This window comes from Bubalus kerabau, chromosome 3, assembly GCF_029407905.1.
Source record: "Bubalus kerabau isolate K-KA32 ecotype Philippines breed swamp buffalo chromosome 3, PCC_UOA_SB_1v2, whole genome shotgun sequence".
In the NCBI taxonomy this organism is placed as follows: Eukaryota; Metazoa; Chordata; class Mammalia; order Artiodactyla; family Bovidae; genus Bubalus; species Bubalus kerabau.
This window is the reverse complement of record NC_073626.1, coordinates 75337845-75365696: the sequence shown is the minus strand read 5'-3', so window position 1 is coordinate 75365696 and position 27852 is coordinate 75337845. Positions and strand designations below refer to the sequence as shown.

The 27852-nt window shown below is 40.3% G+C and overlaps 1 protein-coding gene and 1 long non-coding RNA gene across 4 annotated transcripts in view; one reads left to right on the top strand and one right to left on the bottom strand.

The window, feature by feature from the left end:
* The first annotated feature begins 4789 nt into the window (after nucleotides 1-4789).
* LOC129646262 (uncharacterized) lies at nucleotides 4790-26302 on the top strand. Of its 2 annotated transcripts, XR_008711809.1 has the most exons (5): nucleotides 4790-5053; nucleotides 6118-6203; nucleotides 24228-24282; nucleotides 24794-24899; nucleotides 26131-26302. It is a non-coding gene; the product is annotated as an uncharacterized LOC129646262 (long non-coding RNA). The 2 variants fall into 2 exon arrangements; XR_008711808.1 differs by lacking the exon at nucleotides 24794-24899 and having other exon boundaries at nucleotides 4797-5053.
* Nucleotides 25318-27852, bottom strand: part of ATF2 (activating transcription factor 2) — an 84581-nt gene continuing 82046 nt past the window's right edge. For both annotated transcript variants that reach the window (XM_055572167.1, XM_055572166.1), the window contains exon 14: nucleotides 25318-27847. In XM_055572167.1, coding sequence (XP_055428142.1) covers nucleotides 27621-27847 — 227 coding nt within the window. In that variant the 3' untranslated portion in view covers nucleotides 25318-27620. The remainder of the gene's footprint in view (nucleotides 27848-27852) is intronic.

Genomic DNA, 27852 nt, shown 5'->3' with positions numbered 1-27852 from the left:
GAAGTTTGTAGGTTAAAACACTCTTGTCATGCCCAGGAGTTTTTATTAACTGGAGCTCTAGGTTAACTCCTTCTCCGAAAGAGGTGGTGGGGGACAGCCCCCCGTAAAGTCAGAGGTGTAGGTGAGAGCACAAAGTAGTAAAGCAGACAGGCTCTGGTTATGGGGGTAGATGCTCGAGGATTTCCAGGAGGACTCCTGAGGCTCGATCCTGCCTTTGCGTATGTCGAGCCTCCTTCCTCATGACCTTTGCCACGGGCCGAGTGCCTCACTCTGGCCCCCAACAGTCTATGAGGTCGCAAGGGTCAGACACGACTTAGTAACTAAACCACTACCGCCGCCGCCAGGATGGGAGAGACAGCCCACTGTAAGGAATCTGGGGATGAGTCTGCAAGGAGGTGCCTGGAGATGGCAGAAAGAGGAAAGTTCCAAGAGAGATGCTGAGATTCAGATGGAAGTAGTAGGCTCGAGCTCAGATGGGAAAAAGACACGTCTCTGACCTCTCAGGAGGGAAGTGTGTCACTTCAGTGGCAGGAAGGTGAGAGTTCCTCTGTGACGGCTCCCCTCTTCTGTGTGAAGTCACAGGCACGGCAGCTCGTTCAGAGAGACGGGCAAATGGATCAAGGTTTGAGAAGAGTGGAGGTGACTGGAGGCTACGCAGAGAAGGGACACCGCCAGGCTCATTGATACATCTAGTGAAGCAAGCGATCATAGCCTGCTAGTTTTTCTTTTTGAATTAATTTTTATCGGAGTATAGTTGCTTTACAACTCTGTGTAAGTTTCTACTGTACAACAAAATGAATCGGCCATACATTAGATGTATATCCCCTCCCTTTTGGACTTCCTTCCCATTCAGGTAGCCTGCTAGTTTTGAAATGAAAATTTTGAAATGTGGGGAAGGGTGTATTTCTCTACACAAGTAGAATCTGTGTGCCATTGGCTATGTACATGACACAGCATGTGCATTAAGAAAGGAGTATTCAGGGATACTTGGTTCAACAGGAGTTTATCAGCCTGACTTTTTACAGTTATAGCCCCCCACCCCAACCCCAACTATGTAAACCCTTCAATATTTTAATATTGAAAGTTACCTGGTAAAGTAAACTGGTAGTGAATTCGTTCCATATTTTCTCATGTTCCTTGAACGCTTCACTTTTAAATATTTCCGCCTACCACTAGGTGGTGCTTTGTTCAATTCATTCAAAAGTAAAATTTCTTTTGATTCAGAAGGAAATGCACTGAAAAGTAAACACGCTGCCAGCTGCAGTTCAGTGCTAATATTTACTTTCCAACTTATTCCAATTTTCTAGACCAGCTGTGGTATAAAGGAGAACTTTGCTTTTCTCAAGTGTTACGCACGGTCCTGCTTGTCTTTAAAGGAAATGGAGATGAGGAGGTCCTTCTTTTTGTCCCCTTCAAAGGACCTGGTGAAGGGAGTGATGCAGGAAGCAGGTCTCATCTGAGAAAGAAATATGAATGTATGCGTGATTGAGAAATCACTTTGTATTTGCAATTCTTACACCTTTTAAAAAAATTAAAATTTTGGGACTTCCCTGGTGGTCCAGTGGTGAAGACTGAGCTTCCACTGCAGAGGGTGTGGCCAAAAAAAGAGATAAAATTTCATATTAAAAAAATCACATTGCCTTTTAAACCAAAGATGCTTACTGGCCCTTCTAGTTCCATTTAATAGTGCCTGTCACTTCTATGCTAGACATACCGGGTCTTCTGTAAATTCATTACTAAAAGCGCTCTGTTGAAAACTGAAATGGTTAATCTCTTATGAAGGTACTCTAAGCCAGTAGAACAACTATTTAAGTAAAAGAAGTACATTTTTTTCTTTCTCATCAGAAGTGGTAAAATAGGATTTTATGTATCAACCCAAAGCCTCCCTTTCCCTCTGTGTGCATTCTGGGTTTGAACACTAAACTTGATGCTTACCAGCTCTGTGACTTTGGGCCAGCCTCTTAACCTCTCTGAACCTTGGCTTTCTCACTCTGTAATACCAATATCTGCCCCGCCCCCACCGCTAGAGTTATGGTGAACAGAAGCTTTTTTTTTTTTTTTAATTTTGTGAAGTTTGGGGTACAGAATGCTTGATAAATAGGAGAGGTTAAGTACAAGTGCATCCTTTCCGATTCATTGTTGTTGCTGCTGCTGCAGCTGCTGCGTCAATTCAGTTGTGTCCGACTCTGTGCAGCCATATAGACGGCAGCCAACCAGGCTTCCCGTCCCTGGGATTCTCCAGGCAAGAACACTGGAGTGGGTTGCCATTTCCTTCTCCAATGCATGAAAGTGAAAAGTGAAAGTGAAGTCGCTCAGTCATGTCCGACTCTAGCGACCCCATGGACTGCAGCCTACCAGGCTCCTCCGTCCATGGGATTTTCTAGGCAAAAGTACTGGAGTGGGGTGCCCTTGCTTTCTCCGCACCGATTCATTGTTATTTCTGCCTGAAAACGAACGTGCTAGAGTTGTGTAGCACATCTTCCACTCTCTCTTCCTCCCCCACCCCAGGCCCAATGTCCACCCATCTTCATCTTGTATTGTGCCCCAGGGGGTTGACTTGTGTTGACTGGATGGACAGGTTTCTTTATCCTCTGGCTTCTTGCTGAGTTTGGACAGTGGACAGGAGATTGGAGGGAGGGTGGAGAAAGGTTGGGATATTTGTTCGTCTAGCTCCCTTCCTGTGGGGTCACTGGGGGCTGGCTGCAGCTCTCAACTGAATTTCCCAGGTTCCCCCAGGTAGCCTCACTGTGACACAGCTCTCTCTGTTTCTCTGAGTTTTAGCAGCTTCTCACTGTCCTTGCTCTCGCAGCGACTCTCACCCGTTACTGAACTTGTAGGATCTCCGTGCTGCTCTTTGTATTATTACATAGTCTCTTTATTAAACGCTCCTCACATAACCCAAGTGTACTGTCTTTTTCCTGCTGGGTCTCTGTGATCCAAGACTTCTGCTAATTTTGGAGGCCACTACAAGAAATGTCCGTGGACTCTTCATTGCTTGGGGCCTCTGTGTTTCTCTGGAAATCTTAATGAAACTTGGACAGAACCCAAATTCCAGGAGTTGAATTTGAAAGCCTCCCCACTACTTCCGCTATGTTCTTCCACTGCTTTCTGTGCTCCTGAGTCCCAGTCTCCTTGGTTTGAGTGTGGATCAGACCCAGGGTGAAGCTCCAGCCCTTCTGCACTGACCTAAGAACTCTAAACATGCTCAACGTTGTGTGATGTTCTTTAACGTTGCTGAGTAGTGAGGGCGACACAGTAGGGACCTTGTGGCATCCCATCCAGATTTCAGCCACCTTCACTGCCTCCCAACACCTGATCCACTCCCAAATGAGCCCTCATTATTGCTCTCCTCGCTTGCTCCGTGTTTCTTTGAGTGAAGCACCTATCACAGCTCAAAACCATCTCAAAAGATCACCCCCATACACACACACAAATAAAGAATAAAATCTGGCTATAAGAGTAGTGCTGGCCCAGAACTGTGGGCACTTAGCCGGAGGGCCTTTCCTCTTGGAGTAGGAGGTGGGCTGGTGATGAGGTCCTAGGCCTGAAGCCTCACTGGCCAGGGTGATGGCAGGATATTGCAGATGCGGAGCATGTGGGCCCAGCCAGCTGCCAGCGGCAACCGCTGTCTGGTTAGGGAGTCTGAAGAGGCCCGAGATGGTGGGGGAGCTGCAAGGCCAAAAGAACACTGATGTCCCTGGCCACCAGCCTGCTGGGGCTGCACTGAGCTTTCAGCTGCGTCTCCCTGCACCAGCTTTGCCTCCATCACCCACAGTGAAAACTGAGGTCAGGTGGGAACATTTAAAAAGACTTACTGAGATTTTCCCAAAGGTCTATAGCAATTGTGGAGAAAGTATCATACGGGGTGGTGGAGGCGGGACCCACAAAGGAACAACACAAGAACAAAAGCTTCCGAATAGGCCAGACCTACCCAGGGCTCCTGACCTGACGCCCATTCCTCACTCCCAGCCCACCTGAGCAAGGAGTAGCTCACACCAGACATCTCCATGCTCCAGATCATGGCCTCTCATTCCCGGGACACTTCGCACTCCAGCGCAAAATGTCCTTCTGTGTGGTCTGAGCTATTCCCAGAATGACTGACAGTGAAAGTATCCACCCCGTCAAGGGAAAACCCAGTCTCCTCACAAAGGCTTCCTATAATTACTCAATAATTACAAGTATGTTTCTCAAATTCTGGGCTGTTTTACCTAATATAAGAATATGTTTGGAACATCAAAAGCTGAATTGAATTTGGGTTGTGTGATAATCTAAGTCCAGTTCCTTTGCAGTCTCTCATCAAGAAATCAAAATTCTTGGAATCCAGTTTATCCATGGTTCACTTTGTTACAACGTGTTTTGGTGATGTGTTGTTCAGAATAGAAGGCTTATTCATATTTTTGATACATTTTTACTATTTTAAATGTTTTTTGTCTCATGTAATACATTAGACTTTGAGTGTTCCTCCACCCCCAATTTTATTAGTTTGCATTTTCCTACCATATCTTTTTTCCCATCTCTTCATTTTCAACCTTCTCTCTTTTTGCTTTATATGCATCTCTTGTACAGAGAGTATAGTTGGGGGCTGGTTGCTCTTTCACCTAACTTTCTGTTTATTATGTTATGTAGTATTGTTTTGTTACCTTTTCACTCAATGTCACAATTTCTGCTGAATTAACATTTTCTGCATTCATGTACGGTGGCTCCACAATTTCCTTTAAATTTTATTACTTCACCATCAGATGTTGACTCACCTGTGTGGCCATCATGGCTCGCCTCCACGTGGACATCATAGCCCAAGGAAAGAGAACAAGGGCAGGGCATGACCCAGCAATTGCGTAGGTGATTCCCATTCGTTCAATGAACTAGAAACGGCCTCCCCATAGCAAGGGACGCTGGGAAAAAGCAGAGGGGCGGCTGTTGAACGCTTGTCTCTCAGATTCATTTCCATCCTTCTAAATTCTGGGTTTTGATGCTGGAACTGGGACTCTGCAAACTATGTTTCTTCTGTGTCAGCTGACTTTGTGATAAATTCCACGAAGAGAATGCAGTGGAGGTAGGAGAAGCTGGAAGACAGAAGGGGAGAGGGGAGTACTTCTTCTTTATTTGCTGGCTGTCATTTTCATGTCATGCCGGGAATGGTTGTACATCCCAGTGGCACCAATTGGTTTCAGTCTCCAACTTCTTTGGCTCTCCTAGAACCAGACCTCAGAAGTCTGAATCACAGCTCTGGGAGACCCTTTCTCTGAACCTTTAGGTTCTACAACTTTAATTTCTTCTCTTTGTTCCCAAAGCCCTAGGAGTTGTAGCTTTTTCCTGAAGTTATTTACCTCTGTTTTACCACCACATTCTTCAGTCTTCCAACATCTGTTTTATTTTTTTTGGCTGCATGGGGTCTTTGTTGCTGTGATTAAGCTTTATTTAGTTGCAGTGAGTGGGGCTACTCGTCGCGGTGTGTGGGCTTCTCACTGCGGTGGTTTCTCTTGCTGGGGAGCGTGGGCTCTAAGGCACACAGGCTTCAGTAGTTGCGATGCATGGGCTCGTTAGTTATAGCACGCAGACTTAGTTGCTCAGCGCCATGTGGGATCCTCCCAGACCAGGGACCGTGTCGCCTGCATTGGCAGGTGGATCCCTAACCACTGGACTGACGGGGAAGTCCCCTAACAGCTGTTAAACTAATTTCTTATATTAAATTCTTCTTATTTAGTTAGTATGGTTTCAGCTTTCCTGAATGGACCCTGCCCAGCACATTAATCTGTAGCTGGATGGCCAAATGGCACTAAAGATTCCAGTGCTGTTTAGGATGGGGAAAATGGATATTGAGAACTGCTATCTTCAAAACAGATCAAGAATTCTAGTACAATTTCATTCTGTTGGGGGCATAACCCCACTATATCTTTCAAGATTTGTTGAAACCATGTTAAGCTTTTGTTCCAGATGATTAATTTTTTTATGCCTATAACATTTAAAGACTTTCTTAAACAGTTCTACTTAAATTCACAATAATTATTTGGACTTAAGATTTTATTGGTTTTATTTTCATAACTCTTTGATATAACAGATCTTCTTATTTTATAAGTTATTCTTATTCTTTTTCCTCCCCTGGGTTTTTTTTTTTAGAGAAAAAATGAGCTGGGAGTATGTTGCATACATTCTGGATTCCTGGATTTTGAAAATGTGTCTTGTCGTGAATGCTGCACATGTCGGTAATGTCATGTAATATTGACTTAAGATAATTTGGGGGAAAAAAACAGAGAAGTAGCACAAGGCATCAGTGCCCTGAGCTCCCATTACTCCACAGAAGGCTGATCTTGGTGTGACCTACGTGGACTGCATGCATGTGGAATGGCTGCCAGGAAACGAGGCCCCCCAAAGCACTTTATATAATTATAGGGAAGATGGAGGAACACTTAGTGGATATAACAGTGGGGTTTCCTGGTTCAGGAGGCTAATAAAGAGCCTCCAGAGCTCAGCCTTTGGTTTTAACCTGTTCTTCTACTGGGCTCATTTAAACCCAGAAGAAGCTAAATGGGCTTCTTGTTAAGCTACTGAGAGAGGTGAGAAAATGAACCTCCAGCGCCTTTGGATGTATAGTTGCTGTTCAGTTACTAAGTCATTTCTGACTCTTGGCGACGCCATGGACTTCAGCACACCAGGCTCCTCTGTTCTCCACTATCTCTTGGAATTTGCTCAAATTCATGTCCATTGAGTTGGTGATGGTATCTAACTATCTCATCCTCTGCCACCCTCTTCTCCTTTTGCCTTCATTCTTTCCCAGCATCAGAGTCTTTTTCAAAGAGTCAGCTCTTCACATTAGATGGCCGAAGTATTGGAGCTTAAGCTTCAGTATCCGTCCTTCCAATGAATATTCAGGGTTGATTTCCTTTAGGATTGACTAGTTTGAGCTCCTTGCAGTCCAAAGAACTCTCAAGAGTCTTCTTCAGCACCACAGTTCAAAAGCATCAATTCTTCGGTGCTCAGCCTTCTTTATGGTCCAGCTCTCACATCTGTACATGACTACTGGAAAAATCATAGCTTTGACTATATGGATCTTTGTGGGCAAAGTGATGTCTCTGCTTTTTAACACACTATGTAGTTTGTCATAGCTTTAGTTTCATGGCTGTGGTCACCATCTGCAGTGATTTTGGAGCCCAAGAAGATAAAATCTGTCACTGCCTTCAGTTTTTCCCCTTTTATTTGCATGAACTGATGGGACTGGATTCCATGAGCTTAGTTTTATTAAGTTGAGTTCCAAGCCAGCTTTTTCGCTCTCCTTTTTCACCCTCATCAAGAGGCTCTTGGATGTTTATCTCCTCAGTAATGTTGATACTGATACATATAAAAGATAATTTGGCTGGGTGTGCAGTTCTAGGGTCAGAACACTGTAAGAAAATTACTCTTAGATATTAGTGTGGCTTTCTTGTATCCTTGAGAATAGTGTGAGATCAACTTGAACCGTGACTTCACATTTTGTACATGTTCAGAGCAGCACCCAAGACTTCTTCAGATTCCCAGGGGATTTGTGTAGCATAGTGGTTAAAAAAAAAAAAGGTTCATAACCTAAACTGCCTGTGTTTAAATTCTGACTCTGTTGCTTGGGTAACCACGTGACCTGGGGTTCTTAGACTTTCATTGCCTCATCTGTAAAATAGGAAAATAACACATCATCTGTCGTGACCAAATCTTTTGAGTCCCCTTGTGGTGGGTTAAGCTGTGTGACTAATCATTGGTTGTGAATAGAAATGACATTTGTGATCCATGGAATTGTTGATTTGAGACTTTCAAGAGTCCCCTCCCCCCAATTTTGGCATGGTGATAAGCAATGTTTAAGATGGTAAGAATTGCCCAGTTTGCACACACAAATGAAAGGGAATAAAGAGAATCTTGGAATTTGAGGCCTTGTAGGTAGGCTTGCCCATAACATTTTTGAGGTCTGAGGCCAGAGCACAAAAATTTATATTCAGTTGTCTAGATATGTGAAAGTTATAAATGGAGATAAAATATTAAATAAAATATGTTCCACCTTCCTGCCTTAACAAATATAGTTCCATAATGAAAAAATAAAAACTAGTTTAAATCTATTTTTTATGACTGAGAGTCAACAAAATGTCACAGATAGTTATTGCACATATTTTAGGTGGTCTTTGTTGGGTCAATAATATTACATGAGCAAGAAAATTAAGAAATAAAATTTATGACATTTGATATAATTCTTTTATGAAATCACTAATTATATAGTAAGATTTTATATTCCTGTTCTTTTGACAGTAGTGATATAAAGGGTTAAAAGCAAAGTAATTATTCAAAGTATAAAAATTTAAGTAGAATTTTATCAAAATGGAAAATTATATAGATGGAAAGTCAAAATCAAAAATTAAAATTATTTTGTTTTCAAAAATATTTTCTCCCATAAATAGCAAAATTTTCAATCTATGAAAAGGTAAAATAAAATTGTAATATATGGATATTAAGCTTATAAATCAAGTTAATAAGTATAAATAACTTTAATATTCTGAAATGTTCATCTTATTGCTAGTTTATAATTTTTATTGCAATTTTAGTGTTCAGTGTCTATCCAGTTGCCAATATAAAGGAAACTGGCATCACTTTATGCATGCATCTAGATCTGATATTTACAAATTTAAGAGTAACATGAATTATTAATATTGCACAATGTTTCTCTGGCACTATGTACATCTTTTGACAATACTACAGATTGGAACAGGAAAAGAAAATGAGCATTTGACATTACTGGGAAGTAGTACTTTGTGCATGAATTTATTGCATTCATGTTCAGAGAAGAGATTTGACAAATTAGTCTTTTTTCTTTCACTTCCATAACTTGAATCTTCATCCGCTACAAACTAGTGTTCATCTCTGACATCAGCAGTGACAGCCCACAAAGGTGCATGTCACTCTGATGTAGTTACTTTGTTTTGATGATACACGAAAGAGATGTAGAGAAGTGTATTCGTGGGGCCTGAATGGTGTAAGTTCTGAGCAGCTGTTGGTGCTGTGCCAGGGCTGACTGTCAGATCTTGAGTGACACAGAGACTCGCTGAAGTATGGAGCCGAGGGCAGTAGTCCCTCTTGTCCAGGTCTGAGGGGACAGAGTGGCAGATTTGAGAAGCTGCTGCTGCTGCTGCTGAGTCGCTTCAGTCATGTCCGACTTTGTGCGACCCCAGAGACGGCAGCCCACCAGGCTCCCCCGTCCCTGGGATTCTCTGGGCAAGAACACTGGAGTGGGTTGCCATTTCCTTCTCCAATGCAGGAAAGAAGAAAGTGAAAAGTGAAAGTGAAGTCGCTCAGTCGTGTCTGACTCCTAGCGACCCCATGGACTGCAGCCTACCAGGCTCCTCCGTCCATGGGATTTTCCAAGCAAGAGTACTACCTACTCCTAAACTCCAAAGAATAAGAGACCTGAAGAAAAAGTTTGAATATCAAAGGCCAATCAGTAATAAACCCAGCAACAAAGGATTTAGTCTTCTCACTGAAGTCTGATGGCATCAAACTGCCAGTGATTAGAGAGAGGGAGAGGCCTGGGAGTGAGACAGTAATGTAGTAAAGTGATGTTTTTGGAAAGCTAAGAATTGGAATGAAAGTTGGGTGTGCCTACTGGCTCATGACACTAACTTGAAACAAAGAGATTATAAGCCAGTTGAGATTTTGAGAAAGTTATATTGCAGAAGAATCTCTGAGCCTAGACTAAAAAGCTTTTAACAGATTGAAACACTCTCTGGCCCCAAAACTTGCAGAGGCAGGAAGTAGGCTGTGAAATCAATAACACCCGCCATGATGTGGCCAAAGAGGATACAGAACATGGAAGAACCTCCAGAAAGGCGATCCGGGGCCACAGAAAAAAGGGAAATTCCACCAACAAGTGGCATCAGGCCTCATCCAGGAAATTCCCCAACTGCCAGCAAAAAAAATCCTCACAATGCCTGTCCCATCAGACTCCGTAGTTGCTGCGGACCAGTGATTGCTGTGTGTTCTCCAGTGGTCCTTTTTCTGGAGGGAAGTATCTGTAGTAGTTTTCCTCTCCTGAATTTGCAGTGGTTTAGTAAGAGTACTAAACCCACTCCAGTACTCTTGCCTGGAAAATCCCATGGACAGAGGAGCCTGGTAGGCTGCAGTCCATGGGGTCGCGAAGAGTCGGACACGACTTCCCTTTCACTTTTCACTTTCCTGCATTGGAGAAGGAAATGGCAACCCACTCCAGTGTTCTTGCCTGGAGAATCCCAGGGACGAAGGAGCCTGATGGGCTGCCGTCTCTGGGGTCGCACAGAGTCGGACACAACTGAAGCGATTTAGCAGCAGTAGCAGTAAGAGTACTGGGGGGTCTGAGGGAAGATAGTATATCCACTGGTTCATGTGTTGTGAGGTCACACAGAGCCAAATCCAGATCTCAGAGAGAGGTGTGTGCTGCATCAGCCTTGGACTTTGAACTGGATATAGTAACTCGATGGGACTTGGTTTTCTTCCTTTGGAAGATGAGAGTGTGTTCAGTATGGGAAGAAGAGTATGCTCACTATTTGATAGCCAGAGAAGGGGGGAAATGCAATCAAGACTCAAGCAGGAGGGCAGGATTCTGATTTTAGCAATCACCTTAGCCTCTTCTCGGTGTCCTTGCATGTCATTTTTTCTTTGGATCTTTGCAATAGCCCAGTGAGGGAGCGGGAGACAGACCTTCAAGTACAGGGAGCATCACTGACGAAGGGCCCCAGCTGCCGACTCTGAAATCCATGGCCACGTTTGCTCTATGGCCACATCGCCCTCTTCCCACCAGCTGCTGCTAACCAAAGCCTGGATGTGGCTGGGATATTGGGGCCCCTCTGATAGTGAACTTTGGCTCAAGGATATCCCCAATCCCATGGCCCTGATGACCCTTCTTGAGCCTCCTCTCTACCTTCCCTCCTTCTCTATATTACGAGGGGTCAGCTTTATCAGGCTCCTTCACCTTTTCTCTCACAGGCATTTCCCCAAATAGAACCCTTGCTTGTTTGGGAGAAAAAAAAAGGTAGCCAAAGCAAAGGAGTAGATTGCTGTAGAGATCACCATCTTCTGCTGAAAACTGTGCTCTTCCCTATAGTGTAGAGACATTGCTGGGAAGACATATAATCAGTTCTTCTGCCAGGGATTAGTTTTATTGGTGTCATGTTTTCCTGGCTCTGGCTTCATAATGGGAGCCCAGGGCAGTCTCTCACTGCCAAGGACACCTAACTTCAAATCCAACTCTCTGCTCTGGGTGTCCTCTTTATTTATGGCACTCCTCTTGCTTTATAGCTCAGCTGTACATTGAAATATTTCAAATATTATATATAGCATTTTTATGTGTTTGGAGGAGGTAGGGTTACATTCCGCATTATCTCCATCCTTAAGTTCTCCCAAAACAGCAAACATCCAAAAAGAAAATGCAAAATTCCAAAAAAAAAAAAAGTTAAATCACTGGGAAAACAGAAACATTTTTCTTTTAAAATGTTTACTTCATCTTATCCTATGCATATCTTTACATAGTTGTAATTAGCATGTAAATCATGATTTTAATATTTTCACAATATTTATTAGGTTCCATACAGTATTTTTGCAGTGAATTTCTTAGTGGCTTCTGCTTGCTAGTCATTAAGTAGAACATAAATATACCAGTTTACATTTAGATACATTTTTAAAAAATTTATTGAAGTATAGTTTTTTTTTCACTTAATTTTGATTGGAGGACAATTGCTTTACAATATTGTGTTGGTTTCTGCCATACAGCAACATGAATCGGCCACAGACATATGCATGTCCCCTCTCTCTTCAGTCTCCCACCCCTCTAGGTCATCACTGGGCACTGAATTTGAGCTGTCTGCATCATACAGTAAATTTCCATTGGCTATCTAATTTTGCATTTGGTAATGTGTATTTTCAATGCTGCTCTCTCAATTCATCCCTCCCTCTCCTTCACCCCCACGTCTGATCTTAAGATCAGGGGGGAAAAAAAAGCCTTATAAAAAACTCCTAACTATTGACTTTCCTTCTAAATGTAATTTTCCCAATAGACTTTCCATTTGGGAAGATACAACATTTGTTCTTTTAGTTTCAGAAAGAGGTTCTGGTATATATTGAAGATGCATTGCTTAAACTGGGTCCATTTTGCTTTGTCTTGAAGGAATATGATCTAGTACTATATCAACATCTTTTCTCTGTCCAAAAGAGTATTTCACACAAATGTAGGACATAAAATCTCAGAAGCATATTGAATATATCAAAAGCTGATCAGCAGTGGCATTTTAGGGTAAAAAATCACTGGCTACTTGTTTCAAATTTACTGCTCTTGTTGTAAATATTTGCCTATATTTAAGATTTTGAATACCCTCAAAAGAAGCAACATGTAGGAATTGGGATTTGATCATGGTGTTTTAAAAAGCAAGTTTTACCTCACAGGTAAAACATTCAGAAAACTAAGATCATGGCATCACTTCATGGCAAAGAGATGGGGAAACAGTGGAAACAGTGAGATACTTTATTTTCTTGGGCTCCAGAATCACTTGTAGATGGTGACTGCAGCCATGAAATTAAAAGACGCTTGCTCCTTGGAAGAAAAGCTATGACCAACCTAGAGAGCATATTAAAAAGCAGAGACATTACTTTGCCAACAAAGGTCCGTCTAGTCAAAGCTATGGTTTTTCCAGTGGTCATGTGCAGGTGTGAGAGTTGGACCATAAAGAAAGCTGAGCGCCAAAGAACTGATGCTTTTGAACTGTGGTGTTGGAGAAGACTCTTGAGAGTCCCTTGGACTGCAAGGAGATAAAACCTGTCAATCCTAAAGGAAATCAGTCCTGAATATTCATTGGAAGGTCTAATGCTGAAGCTGAAACTCCAATACTTTGGCCACCTGATGTGAAGAACTGACTCACGGGAAAAGACCCTGATGCTGGGAAAGATTGAAGGTGGGAAGAGAAGGGGACGACAGAGAATGAGATGGTTCGATGGCATCACCGACTCAATGGACATGAGCTTGAGTAAGTTCCGGGAGTTGGTGATGGACAGGGAGGCCTGGGGTGCTGCAGTCCATGAGGTCGCAAAGAGTTGGACACAACTGAGAAACTGAACTTAACCTCTGAAGTGGCTCACTGGTAAAGAGTCTGCCTGCCAGTGTAGGAGATGCAGGTTCAATCTCTGGGTCAGGAGGATCCTCTGGAGAAGGAAATGGCAACTAACTGCAGTATTCTTGCCTGAAAAATTCCATGAACAGAGGAGCCTGGCAGGCTGCAGTCCGTGGGGTCCCAAAGGGTTGGATGCGACTAAACACACATGGATGCATGATGTTATGCATGAAAAACTGGCAATGTGCTACTCTGAAAAATTTAGTGTAATTTTAGTAAAATTATTTGTTGAATGTAATATTTTATTTTTAAATTTTAATTATGAAACATTTATAGAAAATTAGACAAGAGAAGAGAAACTGTCATCAGCTTTATAAGTGTTATCAAGTTGCTCTTTGAAGTCATGGTACCAACACATGCTTCCACCTTGGTCTAATGTTCTCACATGCTCCCCCAATACCTGGTCACATCTGATTTATTTTTCTAATCTGATGAGAAATTTTTGTATTATTGTTTTTTCATATTAATTTGTGGTTTATATAATTTAAAGAGGATATTATTTATACATTTCTCTTAGTAGTAGACCTAGGATTTACAACATTTATCTTAATCATACTGTATCTTTAAATGGTATCATATACTTCACATACAGTATAAGAATCTTACAACAGTATTATTTCAATCTCTCCTCCACCTTTTGGCTACTGTGGAGATATATATAACTTTTGCATATGCTATAACAATACATTGCTATTATTTTTGCTTTAGACAGTTAATGATTCACTTTGCCGTATACCTGGAACTAATACAACATTGTAAATCTGATTAGACATTAGAAAAAATGTGATTAGACATAAAAACTCTTTTATATTTACTTCCATTTTAACCATTTCAAGAAAATTTCCTTTTTGTCAATCTAAGTTTCTGTCTGTTAACACTGCTTGAAAGACTTTTGACATTTCTTGCAGTTCAATTCTGAAGATAATAAATTCTTTCAGTATTTGCTTGTCTAACAAATCCTTATTTGTCTTTCATCTTTGAAAAGTATTTTCACTGAATATAGAAATCTAGATTCATCAATCTTCTCCAGCCATTTTAAGGAGACACAAAGGAGACTTGCTTATTTGGATAAGAAATCTGTGGTGAAACTTACCATTTTCTTCTGTATGTAATTTTTCACTTGAATAGGCTTTATTATTTATTTTTTCTGTTGAGTTGTGTGAGTTCTTTGTATAGTATGGATATTAATCCCATATCAGATATATGACTTTCAAACATTTTCCCCCATTTGGTATGTTTCCTTTTCATTTTGTTGATTTCTTTTGCTGTAGAGAACCTTTTTAGTCTGATGTAGTCCTACTTATTTATCTTTGCTTTTGTTGCCTTTTGGTATCAAATCCAAAAAATTGTTTCCAATACCAACTTCATGGTGTTTACCTCCTGTTTTCGAGTTTTATGGTTTCAGGGCTTATGTTCAAGTCTTGAATCAACTTTGAGTTAGTCTCTGTGTATGGTAGAAGACGGTGGTCCAGCTTCATTCTTTTGCATATGGCTGTCCAGTTTGTCAACACTGTTTATTGGAGAGATTGTTCTTTCTCCATTTTATGTTCTTTTTTTAAAAAAAGAATTATTGGTGTATGGTTGATTTACAATGTTGTTAGTTTCAGGTATACAGCAAAGTGAATCAGTTATGCATATGCATATAGCCATTCTTTTTAGATTCTTTCCCATATAGGTTATTACAGAATATTGAGTAGTTTCCTGTGCTATACAATAGGTCCTGATTAGTTATCTATTTTGTATATAGCAGTGTGTATTTTTCAGTCCTGATCTCCTAATATAGCCCCCTCCTCCCTTTCCCCTCTGGTAACCGCATTTGTTTTTTGCATCTGTGACTCTATTTCTGTTTTGTAAATCAGCTCATTTGTACCATTTTTAAGATTCCATATATATAAGCAATACCATGTGATGTTTGATTTCCTGTCTTACTTCACTTAGTATGATAACCTCTAGGTCCATCCATGTTGCTGTAAATGGCGTTATTTTATTCTTTTTTATGGCTAAAATCCATTTTGTATATGTATCACATCTACTTTATCTATTTCTCTGTTGATGGACATTTAGATTTCATCCATGTCTTAGCTATTGTAAGTAGTGTTGCAATAAATATTGGGGTGTGTGTATCTTTTTGAGTTAAGGTTTTCTCCATATGCTTAGGAGTAGGATTGCTAGATCATATTTATTTTTTTAAGGAAGACTGTCCATTATTGTTCTCCATAATGGTTGTACCAATTTACATTCCCACCAACAGTGTAGGAGGGTTCCCCTTTCTCCACATCCTCTTCATCATTTATTGTTTGTAGAGGTTTTGATGGTGGCCATTCTGGTGGCGCTGCCGCTGCTGCTAAGTCGCTTCAGTCGTGTCCGACTCTGTGCAACCCCATAGACGGCAGCCCACCAGGCTCCCCCGTCCCTGGGATTCTCCAGGCAAGAACACTGGAGTGGGTTGCCATTTCCTTCTCCAATGCAGGAAAGTGAAAAGTGAAAGTGAAGTCGCTCAGTCGTGTCCGACTCTTAGCGACCCCATGGACTGCAGCCTACCAGGCTCCTCCGCCCATGGGATTTTCCAGGCAAGAGTACTGGAGTGGGGTGCCATTGCCTTCTCCTCTGGTGGTGCTAGTGGTGAAGAACTTGCCTGCCAATGCAGGAAACGTAAGAGACGCAGGTTCGATCCCTGGGTCAGGAACATCCCCGGAGGAGGAAATGGCAACTCACTCCAGTATTCTTGCCTGGAGAATCCCATGGACAGAGGAACCTCACAGGCTACAGCCCATAGGGTCGCACAGTCAGACATGACTGAAGTGACTTAGCATGCACACATTCTGACCAGTGTGAGGTGATACCTTATTGTATTGGTGATCCTGAGCATCGTAAATGTGCCTGTTGGCCGTCTGCATGTCTTTTTCGGAGAAATGTCTATTTAGATCTTTCGCCCTTTTTGTTGTTGTTATTGAGCTGCATGAGCTGTTTGTATATTTTGGAGGTTGACCTCTTATCGGTCACTTTGCAAATATTTTCTCCCAGTCTGTAGGTTGTCTTTTCATTTTGTTTATGGTTTCCTTTGCTGTGCAAAAGCTTTTACATTTAATTAGGTCCCAATTGTTTCTTTTTATTTCCTTTAGGAGGTGGATTAAAAAAGATATTGCTAGAATAAATGTCAGAGTGGGCTGTCCGTATTTTCCTCTAAGAGTTTTATATTATCCAGCCTTATATTTAGGTCTTTAATCCATTTTGACACAGTCATTTGTGCATGGTGTTGAGTTCTAATTTCATTCTTTTACATGTAGTTGTCCAGTTTTCCCAGCACCACTTACCGAAGAGACTATCTTTTCTGTTGTATAGTCTTACCTCCTTTGACATAGATTAGTTGACCATAGGTGCATGGTTTCATCTCTGGACTTTCCTGTTCTGTTGATCTCTGTTTTGTGCCAAGACCATATAGTAACCTGTCCATTGGTGTAAGTGAGGTGTTAAAGTCCCCATTATTACTGTGTTACTTTCGATTTCTCCTTTTATGGCTGTTCAGATCAGATCAGATCAGTCGCTCAGTCATGTCTGACTCTTTGCAACCCCATGAATCGCAGCACGCCAGGCCTCCCTGTCCATCACCAACTCCCGGAGTTCACTGAGACTCACACCCATCAGTGTTTGCCTTATGTATTAAGGTGCTCCTATGTTGAGTGCATGTGTATTTAAAATTGTTACATCTTCTGGTACTGATCCCTTGTTCATTGTATAGTGCCCTTCCTTGTCTCTTATAGCGGTTTTTGTCCCTATTACCATTTTGTTCTGGATTTGCTTTTTGCAGGTGTTTTTTTCTCCCTCCCCTCTTTCGTTCTTTTGTGATTTGATGACTCTCTTTTAGTGTTGTGTTTAGGTTGCTTTTTCTTTTTTGTGTGTTATCTAATGTAGTTTTTTGGTTTGCAGTTCCCATAAGGTGTTATTTTTTTAATGGGGTGTAGTTGTGTTGGTTTCTGCTGTCCAACACAGTGAATCGACTGTATGTATACATATATCCCCTCCCTCTTGGACCTCCCTCCCAGCCCACGTCATCCCACTCATCTAGGTCACCATAGAGCATCAAGCTGCACCCCCTGCACTACACAGCAGGTTCCCACTAGCCATCTATTTTACATACAGTGTACACATGCTGACCCCAATCTCCCAATTCATCCCGCCCTTCCAGCCTGCCCCTGCCCCACCACGTCCACCTATCTGTTTCTATGCCTGCATCTCTGTACCATTCTACTAGATTCCACATATATGTGTTAATATAGGATATTTATTTTTCTCTTTCTGACTTACTTTGTATGACAGGCTCTAGGTCCATTCATGTCTCTACAAATGACCCAATTTTGTTCTTTTTTATAAATGAGTAATACTCCATTATATATATGTACCACAACTTCTTTATCCATTCACCTGCTGATGGACATTTAGGTGGCTTCCGTGTTCTAGCTCTTGTAATAGTGCTGCAGTGAACACTAGGGTGGCGTGTGTCTTTTCAGAGGATGGTTTTTTTCAGGGTATATGCCCAGTAGGGGGATTGCTGGGTGATATGGTAGTTCTATTTTTAGTTTTTATTTTTTTAAGGAATCGCCAAAGTGTTCTCCATAGTAGCTGTATCAATTTACATTCCCAGGAACAGTGCAAGAGGGTTCTCTTTTTTCCACATCCTCTCCAGCATTTATTGTTTGTAGATTTTTTGATGGCCATTATGACCAGTATGAAGTGATAACTCATTTTGTTTTGATATGCATTTCTCTAATAATTAGTGATGTTGAGCATCTTTTCATGTGTCTCTTGGCTATCTATATGTCTTCTTTGGAGAAATGTCATTTAGGTGTTCCACCCATTTTTTGACTCTTTTATTTAAAATATTGAATTGCATGAGCTATTTGATATTCAGTCTGCCTGAAGGTTAAGTTGCCGGTCTCTTAATTTAAAATGCAATTCCCATTTCTGGTGTTTGTACTCTCTTCTCCTAGTCTTTGGTTTTATCATTTTTGTGTATGGATAATTTCCTACTCTTACTGTATGTTTTTCTTTACTGATGACCTTCCCACTTGTAATTTTATTTCTAGTTGTGGCCTTCCCTCCCTCCCACTCTCCTAGAGAAATTCCTTTAGAGTTTGTTGTGAAGCTGGTTTGGTAGTGCTGAATTCTCTTAGCTTTTGATTTCTCTGTCGAATCTGAATGAGAGCCTGTTGCTGCTGCTGCTAAGTTGCTTCAGTCATGTCCGACTCTGTGCAACCCCATAGACGGCAGCCCACCAGGCTCCCCCGTCCCTGGGATTCTCCGGGCAAGAACACTGGAGTGGGTTGCCATTTCCTTCTCCAGTGCATGCAAGTGAAAAGTGAAAAGTGAAAGTGAAGTCGCTCAGTTGTCCGACCCTCAGTGACCCCATGGACTGCAGCCTACCAGGCTCCTCCGTCCATGGGATTTTCCAGGCAAGAGTATTGGAGTGGGGTGCCATTGCCTTCTCCATAATGCGAGCCTACCAAGGTAGTATTCTTGGTTGTAGGTTTTCCCTTTCATCACTCTAAATCTATCATGCCACTCTCTTCTTGCCTGCAGTTTCTGCTGAAAAATCAGCTGATAATCCTATGGGAATTTCCTTGTATGTTGTTGCTCTTACATTTTTTCCTCTGTATTTAATTTTTGTCTGATTAGTATGTGTCTTTTAAAAAAACAACTATTTTATTGTATATTGGAGTATGTGTGCATGTGTGTGTGCTCAGTCGCTGCAGTCAGTGACGCTATGGACTGTAGCCCACTAGGCTCCTTTGTCCATGATATTCTCCAGGCAAGAATGCTGCAGTGGGCTGCCATGCCCTCCTCCAAGGACCTTCTCGACCCAGGGACTGAACCTGTGCCTCCTGCATTGCAGACGGATTCTTTACTGCTGAGCCACTGGGGAAGCCCATATTGGAGTATAGCTGATTAATAACATGATAGTTTCAGATGCAGAGCAGAGGGACTTAGTCATACATATACATGTGTCCATTCCGTCCCAAACTCCCCTCCCATCCAGTCTGCCACATAACATTGTGTAGTTTCCTGTGCTAATCAATAGGTCCTTGCTGGTTATCCATTTAAAATATAGCAGTGTGTACATGTCCATCCCAAACTCCCTAACTATCCCCATCCCAACCCTTTCACCCAGGTAACCTTAAGTTTGTAAGTTCTCTAAGTCAGTAAGTCTGTTTGTAAATAAGTTCATTTGTATAATTTCTTTTTAGATTCTGTGTATAAGGGCTATCACACAGTGTTTCACATCCATCTTGCTTCATTTAGTATGATAATCTCTAGGTCCATCCATGTTGCTGCAAATGGCATTAGAAAATTAAAGTGTTAGTCATTCAGTCGTGTCCAACTCTTTGCGACCACGGACTATGTATATGTAGCCCACCAGGCTCATCTGTCCATGGAATTCTCCAGGCAAGAATATTGGAGTGGGTTGCCATTCTGTTCTCCAGGGGATTTTCCTGACCCAGGGATTGAATCCAGATCTCCTGCATTGCAGGCATTCTTTTTAATGGCTGAGTGATATTCCTATTCCTTTTGCTCTGAATTGGCTCTTTTCCCCTTAGTGCTGGTTACAACTTGGATTAGTGCAATTTGTAGGCTGATTGCCACATGGGCCAGCCTTTCTATTGTTGTGCATTTTTTAAGCCAAGTCAATAGTTGCCTGTTTTCTAGTCTAAATCCCTTCAGTTCAGTTCAGTCGCTCAGTCATGTCTGACTCTTTGCAACCCCGTGAATCGCAGCACGCCAGGCCTCCCTGTCCATCACCAACTCCCGGAGTTTACTCAAACTCATGTCCATCGAGTCGGTGATGCCATCCATCCATCTCATCCTCTGTCATCCCTTTCTCCTCCGGCCCCCAATCCCTCCCAGCATCAGAGTCTTTTCCAGTGAGTCAGTTCTTTGCATCAGGTGGCCAAAGTATTGGAGTTTCAGCTTTAGCATCAGTCCTTCCAATGAGCACCCAGGACTGATCTCCTTTACGATGGACTGGTTGGATCTCCTTGCAGTCCAAGGGACTCCCAAGAGTCTTCTCCAACATCACAGTTCAAAAGCATCAATGCTTCGGCGCTCAGCCTTCTTCAGAGTCCAACTTTCACATCCATACGTGACCACTGGAAAAACCATAGCCTTGACTAGATGGACCTTTGTTGGCAAAGTAATGTCTCTGCTTTTGAATATGCTATCTAGGTTGGTCATAACTTTCCTTCCAAGGAGTAAGCGTCTTTTAATTTCATGGCTGCAATCACCATCTGCAGTGATTTTGGAGCCCCCCAAAATAAAAGTCTGACACTGTTTCCACTGTTTCCCCATCTATTTCCCATGAAGTGATGGGACCAGATACCATGATCTTAGTCTTCTGAATGTTGAGCTTTAAGCCAACTTTTTCACTTTCCTCTTTCACTTTCATCAAGAGGCTTTTTAGTTCCTCTTCACTTTCTGCCATAAGGGTGGTGTCATCTGCATATCTGAGGTTATTGATATTTCTCCCAGAAATCTTGATTCCAGCTTGTGCTTCTTCCAGCCCAGCATTTCTCATGACGTATTCTGCATGTAAGTTAAATAAGCAGGGTGACAATATACAGCCTTGACATACTCCTTTTTCTATTTGGAACCAGTCTGTTGTTCCATGTCCAGTTCTGACTGTTGCTTCCTGATCTGCATACTTTAGGACCCTCTATAAACTAGCCCTATTCCAGCTATGCAGTTTTGCTCATTGCTAACCCTCTTCTTCCTATCTTTCCATTGTCCTATAAACATAACTCATTTATGTGGTCTTTTGTTGTTACTTTTGTTTCCTTTCTACCCATCTCATTCATAATTTAAATGAAGTTCAAATATAATATGGTTTGCCTCCTTTTGTGAACTTATAAATCCTGTTTCAGAAGTTGTAGATTTTGATTATTTCCTGTCATAGATGTAACAAGTATTTTGTCTTTCCAAATGGATTCTCCTTGACGGTAAGATCCTGGTCTTTATTATTACTGTGGTCCCTACAGTCCAACACCTCAGTGCAAAGTCTGTGCTTATTAGGTACTTCGTTTAGTGGGCCAATATTCCTAAGTGTTTTCACCAGCAAGAGAAATGAGATACCTAAATTAATATTTTTATGTTAGAAATTCAGAAAAAATTGGGGGAAAACTTTAAGCAAAAGATTAAAGCATTGTTAAATGATAAATGATTTAAAATTATATATACCTATGCACTATTCGGAGAAGGCAATGGCACCCCACTCCAGTACTCTTGCTTGGAAAATCCCATGGACGGAGGATCCTGGTAGGCTGCAGTCCATGGGGGTCACTGAGGGTCAGAAAACTGAGCGACTTCACTTTCACTTTTCACTTTCATGCACTGGAGAAGGAAATGGCAACCCACGCTAGTGTTCTTGCCTGGAGAATCCCAGGGACGGGGGAGCCTGGTGGGCTGCAGTATATGGGGTCGCTAAGAGTTGGACACGACTGAGCGACTTCACTTTCACTTTTCACTTTCATGCATTGGAGAAGGAAATGGCAGCCCACTCCAGTGTTCTTGCCTGGAGAATACCAGGGATGGGGGAGCCTGGTGGGCTGCCGTCTCTGGGGTCGCACAGAGTCGGACACGACTGAAGCAACTTAGCAGCAGCAGCAGCATGCACTATTAGTTATAGCAAACATACAACTATTTTATGCAAGTTCTTAAATTATAGATCATTAATATGTTCAAGCGCCTACTACTTTTGAGCCACTTACATAACTTCTACAGATAAGTAGAACACAATTAAAATGACAATAGAAGTAGATATTTTCAAAACTGTCATCTAATATTACCTTGTCATAAATAATCTCTAGTCCATAAAAAAGAATTTCCAGTTTTGATCTTCAGTCACGAAAAATATCTGAAGATCTTTGTTTGCAATATGTTAATTTAGACTATTGATATGATTGTTGATAATTTAGCTGCTGCTACTGCTAAGTCGCTTCAGTCGTGTCCAACTCTGTGCAACCCCATAGACGGCAGCCCACCAGGCTCCGCTGTCCCTGGGATTCTCCAGGCAAGAACACTGGAGTGGGTTGCCATTTCCTTCTCCAATGCAGGAAAAGTGAAAAGTGAAAGTGAAGTCGCTCATTTGTGTCCGACTCTTAGCGACCCCATGGACTGCAGCCTACCAGGCTCCTCCATCCATGGGATTTTCCAGGCAGGAGTACTGGAGTGGGTTGCCATTGCCTTCTTGATAATTTAGCAGATTACTTCAATGTTGGAAGCTACCTCAGAATCCATTAGCTAAGCTGAACAGATTAAGATGTAATGCTAAAAATTTAGCAACTGGGGAAAGTCATTAATTATCTGTTGAATAAGTTTTAAATGCTCAAATTAATTATGCTAATAGCTATATTACCTAACTCATTTTATTTTCAATGATAGTATTAGACCCTATTAACAGAATTTTAACAAGCACATCTCCTAAAAATAGAGAAATTTAGCTACTGTTTAATTACATGGGAGATTTAAAAAAAGTATTGGTGAGAAAAAAATAAAATTATCAATTAATACTGAACTGTGCAAAAGGGTTTCTTTTTGAGGTTAATGGTAGTGACATATTTTTGCATTTTCTCAAGCATCACATAATGCATTTCTTTCCTTCCAGCTATGAGAAACTCAGACAACTCTATCATCTTAAATTCTGTTAAGTAAACTTCATTTAAATACTTTCTGTGTCAGGTTATGGAAAACAGCATTTCTTAACTTACATGCTTTTAAAAAATCATTAAAGCAAAAATAATTTTAAAAAGAGCTCTTTTGAGGGAACAGTCTCTTTTGTCTACTTTCATAGAAAGCAAAACCTACTGTAAAATTAAGTGAATAAAGTAAAACTACCTTTATTTGATTTGATAGTTAAAAATCAAATTCATAATTGTAAGTACTTTCCCAAATAATTGAGGTAATGCATGATAAAACCATGGTTCTAGCTCAATGAATTATTTCTTAAATGTAAAATCTAATGCAAAATAAAGCAAGAGAAGCACCATGACCATGACAATGGTGTGCTAATGCCATCCTCTTCTCATAGTCATTGGAAAACTTCAGATGTCCATTTGAGGAAAAAAGATACAACTTACTGGCCCATTGTTGAATATCAGAACTCTTCTAGTCTGAGTGCTATGACATTTTTGAAAATTTTACAATATTTGGTGCATTGGACTGCTACAACAGAATAAAACTATTCATATTTTCTTTTATTGTAGATTCCAATGTCACATGGCCTTGGTTGTTTCAGAACTAATGAATGTTTAGTTCTGGAAACATTTCCATTAATTTTACTTCTTCTATGGCAATGTATAATTGGCAACTCACCATTTACTTAAATGGTAAAACTATTTATTTCTCCAGAAAAATCCTTATTCTACTTTTTGTGAGTTTTTTTCTCCCACACAGAAAGGATCTTAATACTTTGCTTCAGTGAAAACCCAACTGTTAGTCTAATTTTAGATGGCTAGAAAGACCTTCACTTAAAAATGTATGAGAATCACAGAAAAAATGTATTTGTATTTATTGAAAGTTTAAAGAGGTGATTTTTCATAATTATATCAGACATAAAATGGTATAATTTTAATTGCTTCAGAAGTTAAGTATTCTCTTGTGGTCAAGGTAATCTAGAAACATCAGATTAAAATTTTCTTCTACTTGGTTTTATAACTGTGTTCTTTAGGTATTTAGTGCATACATGTCTGTGTGTGTACATGTATATATTTTTATAAGATGAAGTCCCAGCAGTAAATGGATTCTCTCATAATTACATTCTCATAAATAAATTATTATTGTCAAACATCAAACTATAATTTCAGAGATGGATAATGAGCAAAACTACACTTAAACTCTTGTCTGTGGAATTTACTTATCTTTCCTATCCTCTGAAATAAAGCAAATGTGTAGTTTCTTAGTGTATCATTAGTCAAACTTTGTTACAGAAACACATCAGTTTGTCTTTATCAAGTCTTTGATATCATGTAATTCAGATTAAGCACATTTATGGGATGTACACCTTAAAATTAAATAACGTGTTTCTTTGTATCTTTTCAGATTGGCTCTGAGAGAGAAGACTGAAACATCACTCCAGTGCTCTCCAGCACAACTGGTATGTCTTGCTTCACTTAGCGCTTATGGCTTCTATTATAGCATAGTAAGATGATGTACTGATACTGTGTTGTGTTTCCCTAAAACCCCTCTCCCCACTTAAAATGTAAGCTTCCCCAAAGCAGGGGTTTTTGTGTTTTGGCTGTTAGTGTATACCCAGTGCCTAGAAGAAAAACGGACACCCGGCAGTGCTCACAGTGTAGCAGGAGACGAGGTCAGAGATCTAATGGGATGGAGTTGGGGGTACAGGCCTTGTAGGCCCCTGTAAGGGCTCCAGCTCTGAATGTAATGAGGAGCTGCTCTAGAACTCGGAGCAGAGGAGTGCCCTAACCTGCTGCATGTTTGGAAAGCTTTAGTGGGGCTCCTGTATTGAGGCTGGGCTGTAGAAGACAGGGTGAAAGAAAGGAGGTGGGTGTAAGGTATACAGTACCCTGGGTGAGGAATGACGAGGGCACAGATCAGGGTGATAGCACTGGAAATGATGAGTGGCTGAATTCTGTATTATTCTGAAGGTAAAGTAACAGCATTTCCTGATGTGTTGGATGTGAGTAGTGAGAAGTGAGGAATCAACGATGAGAACAAGGTTGTTCTGACTTCAGCAACTGGAAGGATGGTGTGGTAATCAATTGCTTTATGAAACATTATGGGAGCAGTGTGTTTGAAGGCAGGGTAAGGGAAGATTATACAGTTCAGAGTGAAATATAAGAGTTGTTTTGGCAGGCAGTTACCAAGATAAACCAAAGGCTGGTGCATCTGTGTGTAGTAGTTGTGTGTGTGGGTAAGGGAATATTCTGGGCTGGAGACACAAATTAAAGGTTCATTTTGCATGGATAGGGCTTAAAGTGAAGGCAGAGAAGAAGAAAGAGGCCTGAGTGACCTTGCAGCTGAAAGTCTTTGAGAAGAAATTAATTTTATCACAGGAAACAGAATATTAGGTTCTTCACAGGTAATAAACATTCTGAAGGAGAAAAACATCATTATCAAGTAATCTTATTTTAGGAAAGACAGGTTAAGAACAAGCAAATTATGAACATAATTTAAAGATAGAATTTATTCTTTGATGGTTTACTCATGCAAACTGCACATAAAAGAAAATAGTACAGTTTGTGTAACATTGCAAATATAAGGACTCAAAATGCTAGGTACAGAAGTAGTGTGACATCCTGAAAGTCAAAATGGAATTTGTGTTTATACAACTAATAATGATTTTTATTTGCTGAGTACAGACTGATTTACAATGAGTTTTGCTAACCTTGGTAATAAGCTCATTAACCGTTTACATGACTTCTTACATCTATGTAGTTTTATTTTACAGTTGCAATAATTCCTGTTACCAAAGAAGTTTAACTTGCATAAATAATAAAATTTAAGAAAAATGCACTGACTGACCTAGGAGAATGAAAAACGGAGGCTTTTCCTAACCCATCCAAACTACAATAAAAAACAGCCTTCTTGCAGAATTCATATTTTGTGCCTTTGAGATCAACTCCTTAGCATAACTACGGCAAAGTCATGATTAGAAATTGAGTACCTGAAAATTATAAAATCAGTTAAAAAAAAAAAAACTTTAGAAGTAGAATTATCAACCAAAAATGCTCTCATTTTTTATAAGCCAAACAATAAAATTCCTATTATCTTCATACTTAAAAGTCCTGAAATGTCATTTGTACAATCTGAATGTTTCCCAGTTCGGAACTTAGGCAAGGTGGGGTATTTCCTTGAATTGTCAAGGATATTCCATACAGGTTTTTAAAATGTCAGTCTCATTAGGAGATGGCACTGAGACTTTAGCAAATAGTGTAGTATGGATGCAGAACAAACTACACAACTTATTATAAATGTGTTACAGATATTTACATAATGGAATCCTGCTTGAATGCCAGAAGTTGCTACTGGGGAGGACTCATAACTATTTTACAAAGTTTTCTTACACACATCTACTACTTTATTTTTAACAATTTTGTCTATTTTAAAATATTGTACTGTATTTGGAACATAAATGCAGAATAAAAATAGATAATGGCACATTAGAAAACTCAGTATCCCACAGATGATTGGATAATGAGAAAAGTGTACCTACAATCATCTCATCAGAAACAAACTACATCATGGAATGTTAGTTATCCAAGCCTGCACAGTAATGACATCTTAAATTGCAATCATCTATTGGCCAGCATCACACTGAAGGCATCGTTAAACATTCAAGCAAAGATTGCTGGCATAAACTATTGAAAGACACACACATACACACACTCTCTCACTCACTCTTGTGTCCCACATTATAGTTACATTGTTCTAAAGATAGATACTGATTTTTTCCCACGAGAAACGTTATCAAAATTTGCTACTAAAAGATGACAGTGCTTCCACAAGAATAAGTACAAGTTACTTGCAAGTACAAGACGATGGGGGTAAACAGTCTTAAATTTTCTAAGTAGTAATTTTTAGGCTTTTCTGGCAACCATACCTTACTTGATTATGCATAAACTTCTCAGTTTAAAACCTGAAATCTGTAAAAAATAAACAAAACCAAAAATCTAATATCAAAAAATTATTAGGTATCCGATAACCCTGTATTGTACTTTATATAATTTCATATTTTGTCAGCCTCAAAACATAGGATTTAAAATACTGAATTTAAGACTTGAAAAACAGTCATCTTTGAAATGATAAAGGATTCCGACATTCATGCTTACTTAAAATCTTAAAGAAAATGCACTATTACTGATCTTCATTAAGAGTGTGCCTAAAAGCACTGTATGTCTTTTCCCACATTTCACTCACTCAAAAAGTGTTCGCTAATGTTCTTCCTTTTGCATAATGTGCAAAATAAAAGGCAAAAAGATTAAAAGCAAATTTCTTTCACTTGCTAGTGCTTTATGACCTTGTTAACATTACAAAGTCAATAGGGACTATGCAGAACTTTGGTATAAATGATATAACAAAACTACCATCATAGTTGAGGGTTAAGAGGTGGTCAAAAGAAATGGAAGTAGGAAGAGAGATTCAGTAACACCCCCATTTATTAAAACACCCCCAAATTAAAAGTGAAATTAACCACAATGAATTATAATACAATTTACACATTGAGCACAGAAAAATTAATAAATCTAACAATATTTATAAAAAAAGCAAAATCAGTCTTTTTCCAGAGACTAAAAACTTGTTCAGTCTGATCACCAACTGCTGCTACACCAACTTTAAGAGTCAAATTTAATTTCAAGTAAAAAAAAAAAAATTTACAACCACAGATTTCGCATAAATGGAAACTGGTCTTTCCTTGATTTCCCTTTGAAGTCACTAATGAGTATCTAAAGCTGCCGCACTGCAGGTTTTTAATCAACTTCCTGAGGGCTGTGACTGGGAGGAAGGAGCCATGACAATCTGCGAAAGCACAGGCTCTGTACTCTGGTCCGCCATCTGGGTGAGGACTGAAGTGGCTACAGCTTCTGCCTTGGAAGTTGAACTGACTCCATTGGATGTGCTGACAGAACTATGTTGTATAGCTTCGGTATGTGGACTACTCGGCACTGACAAATCTTCTGAACTATCGTCTTTATCAGCAGCTAAG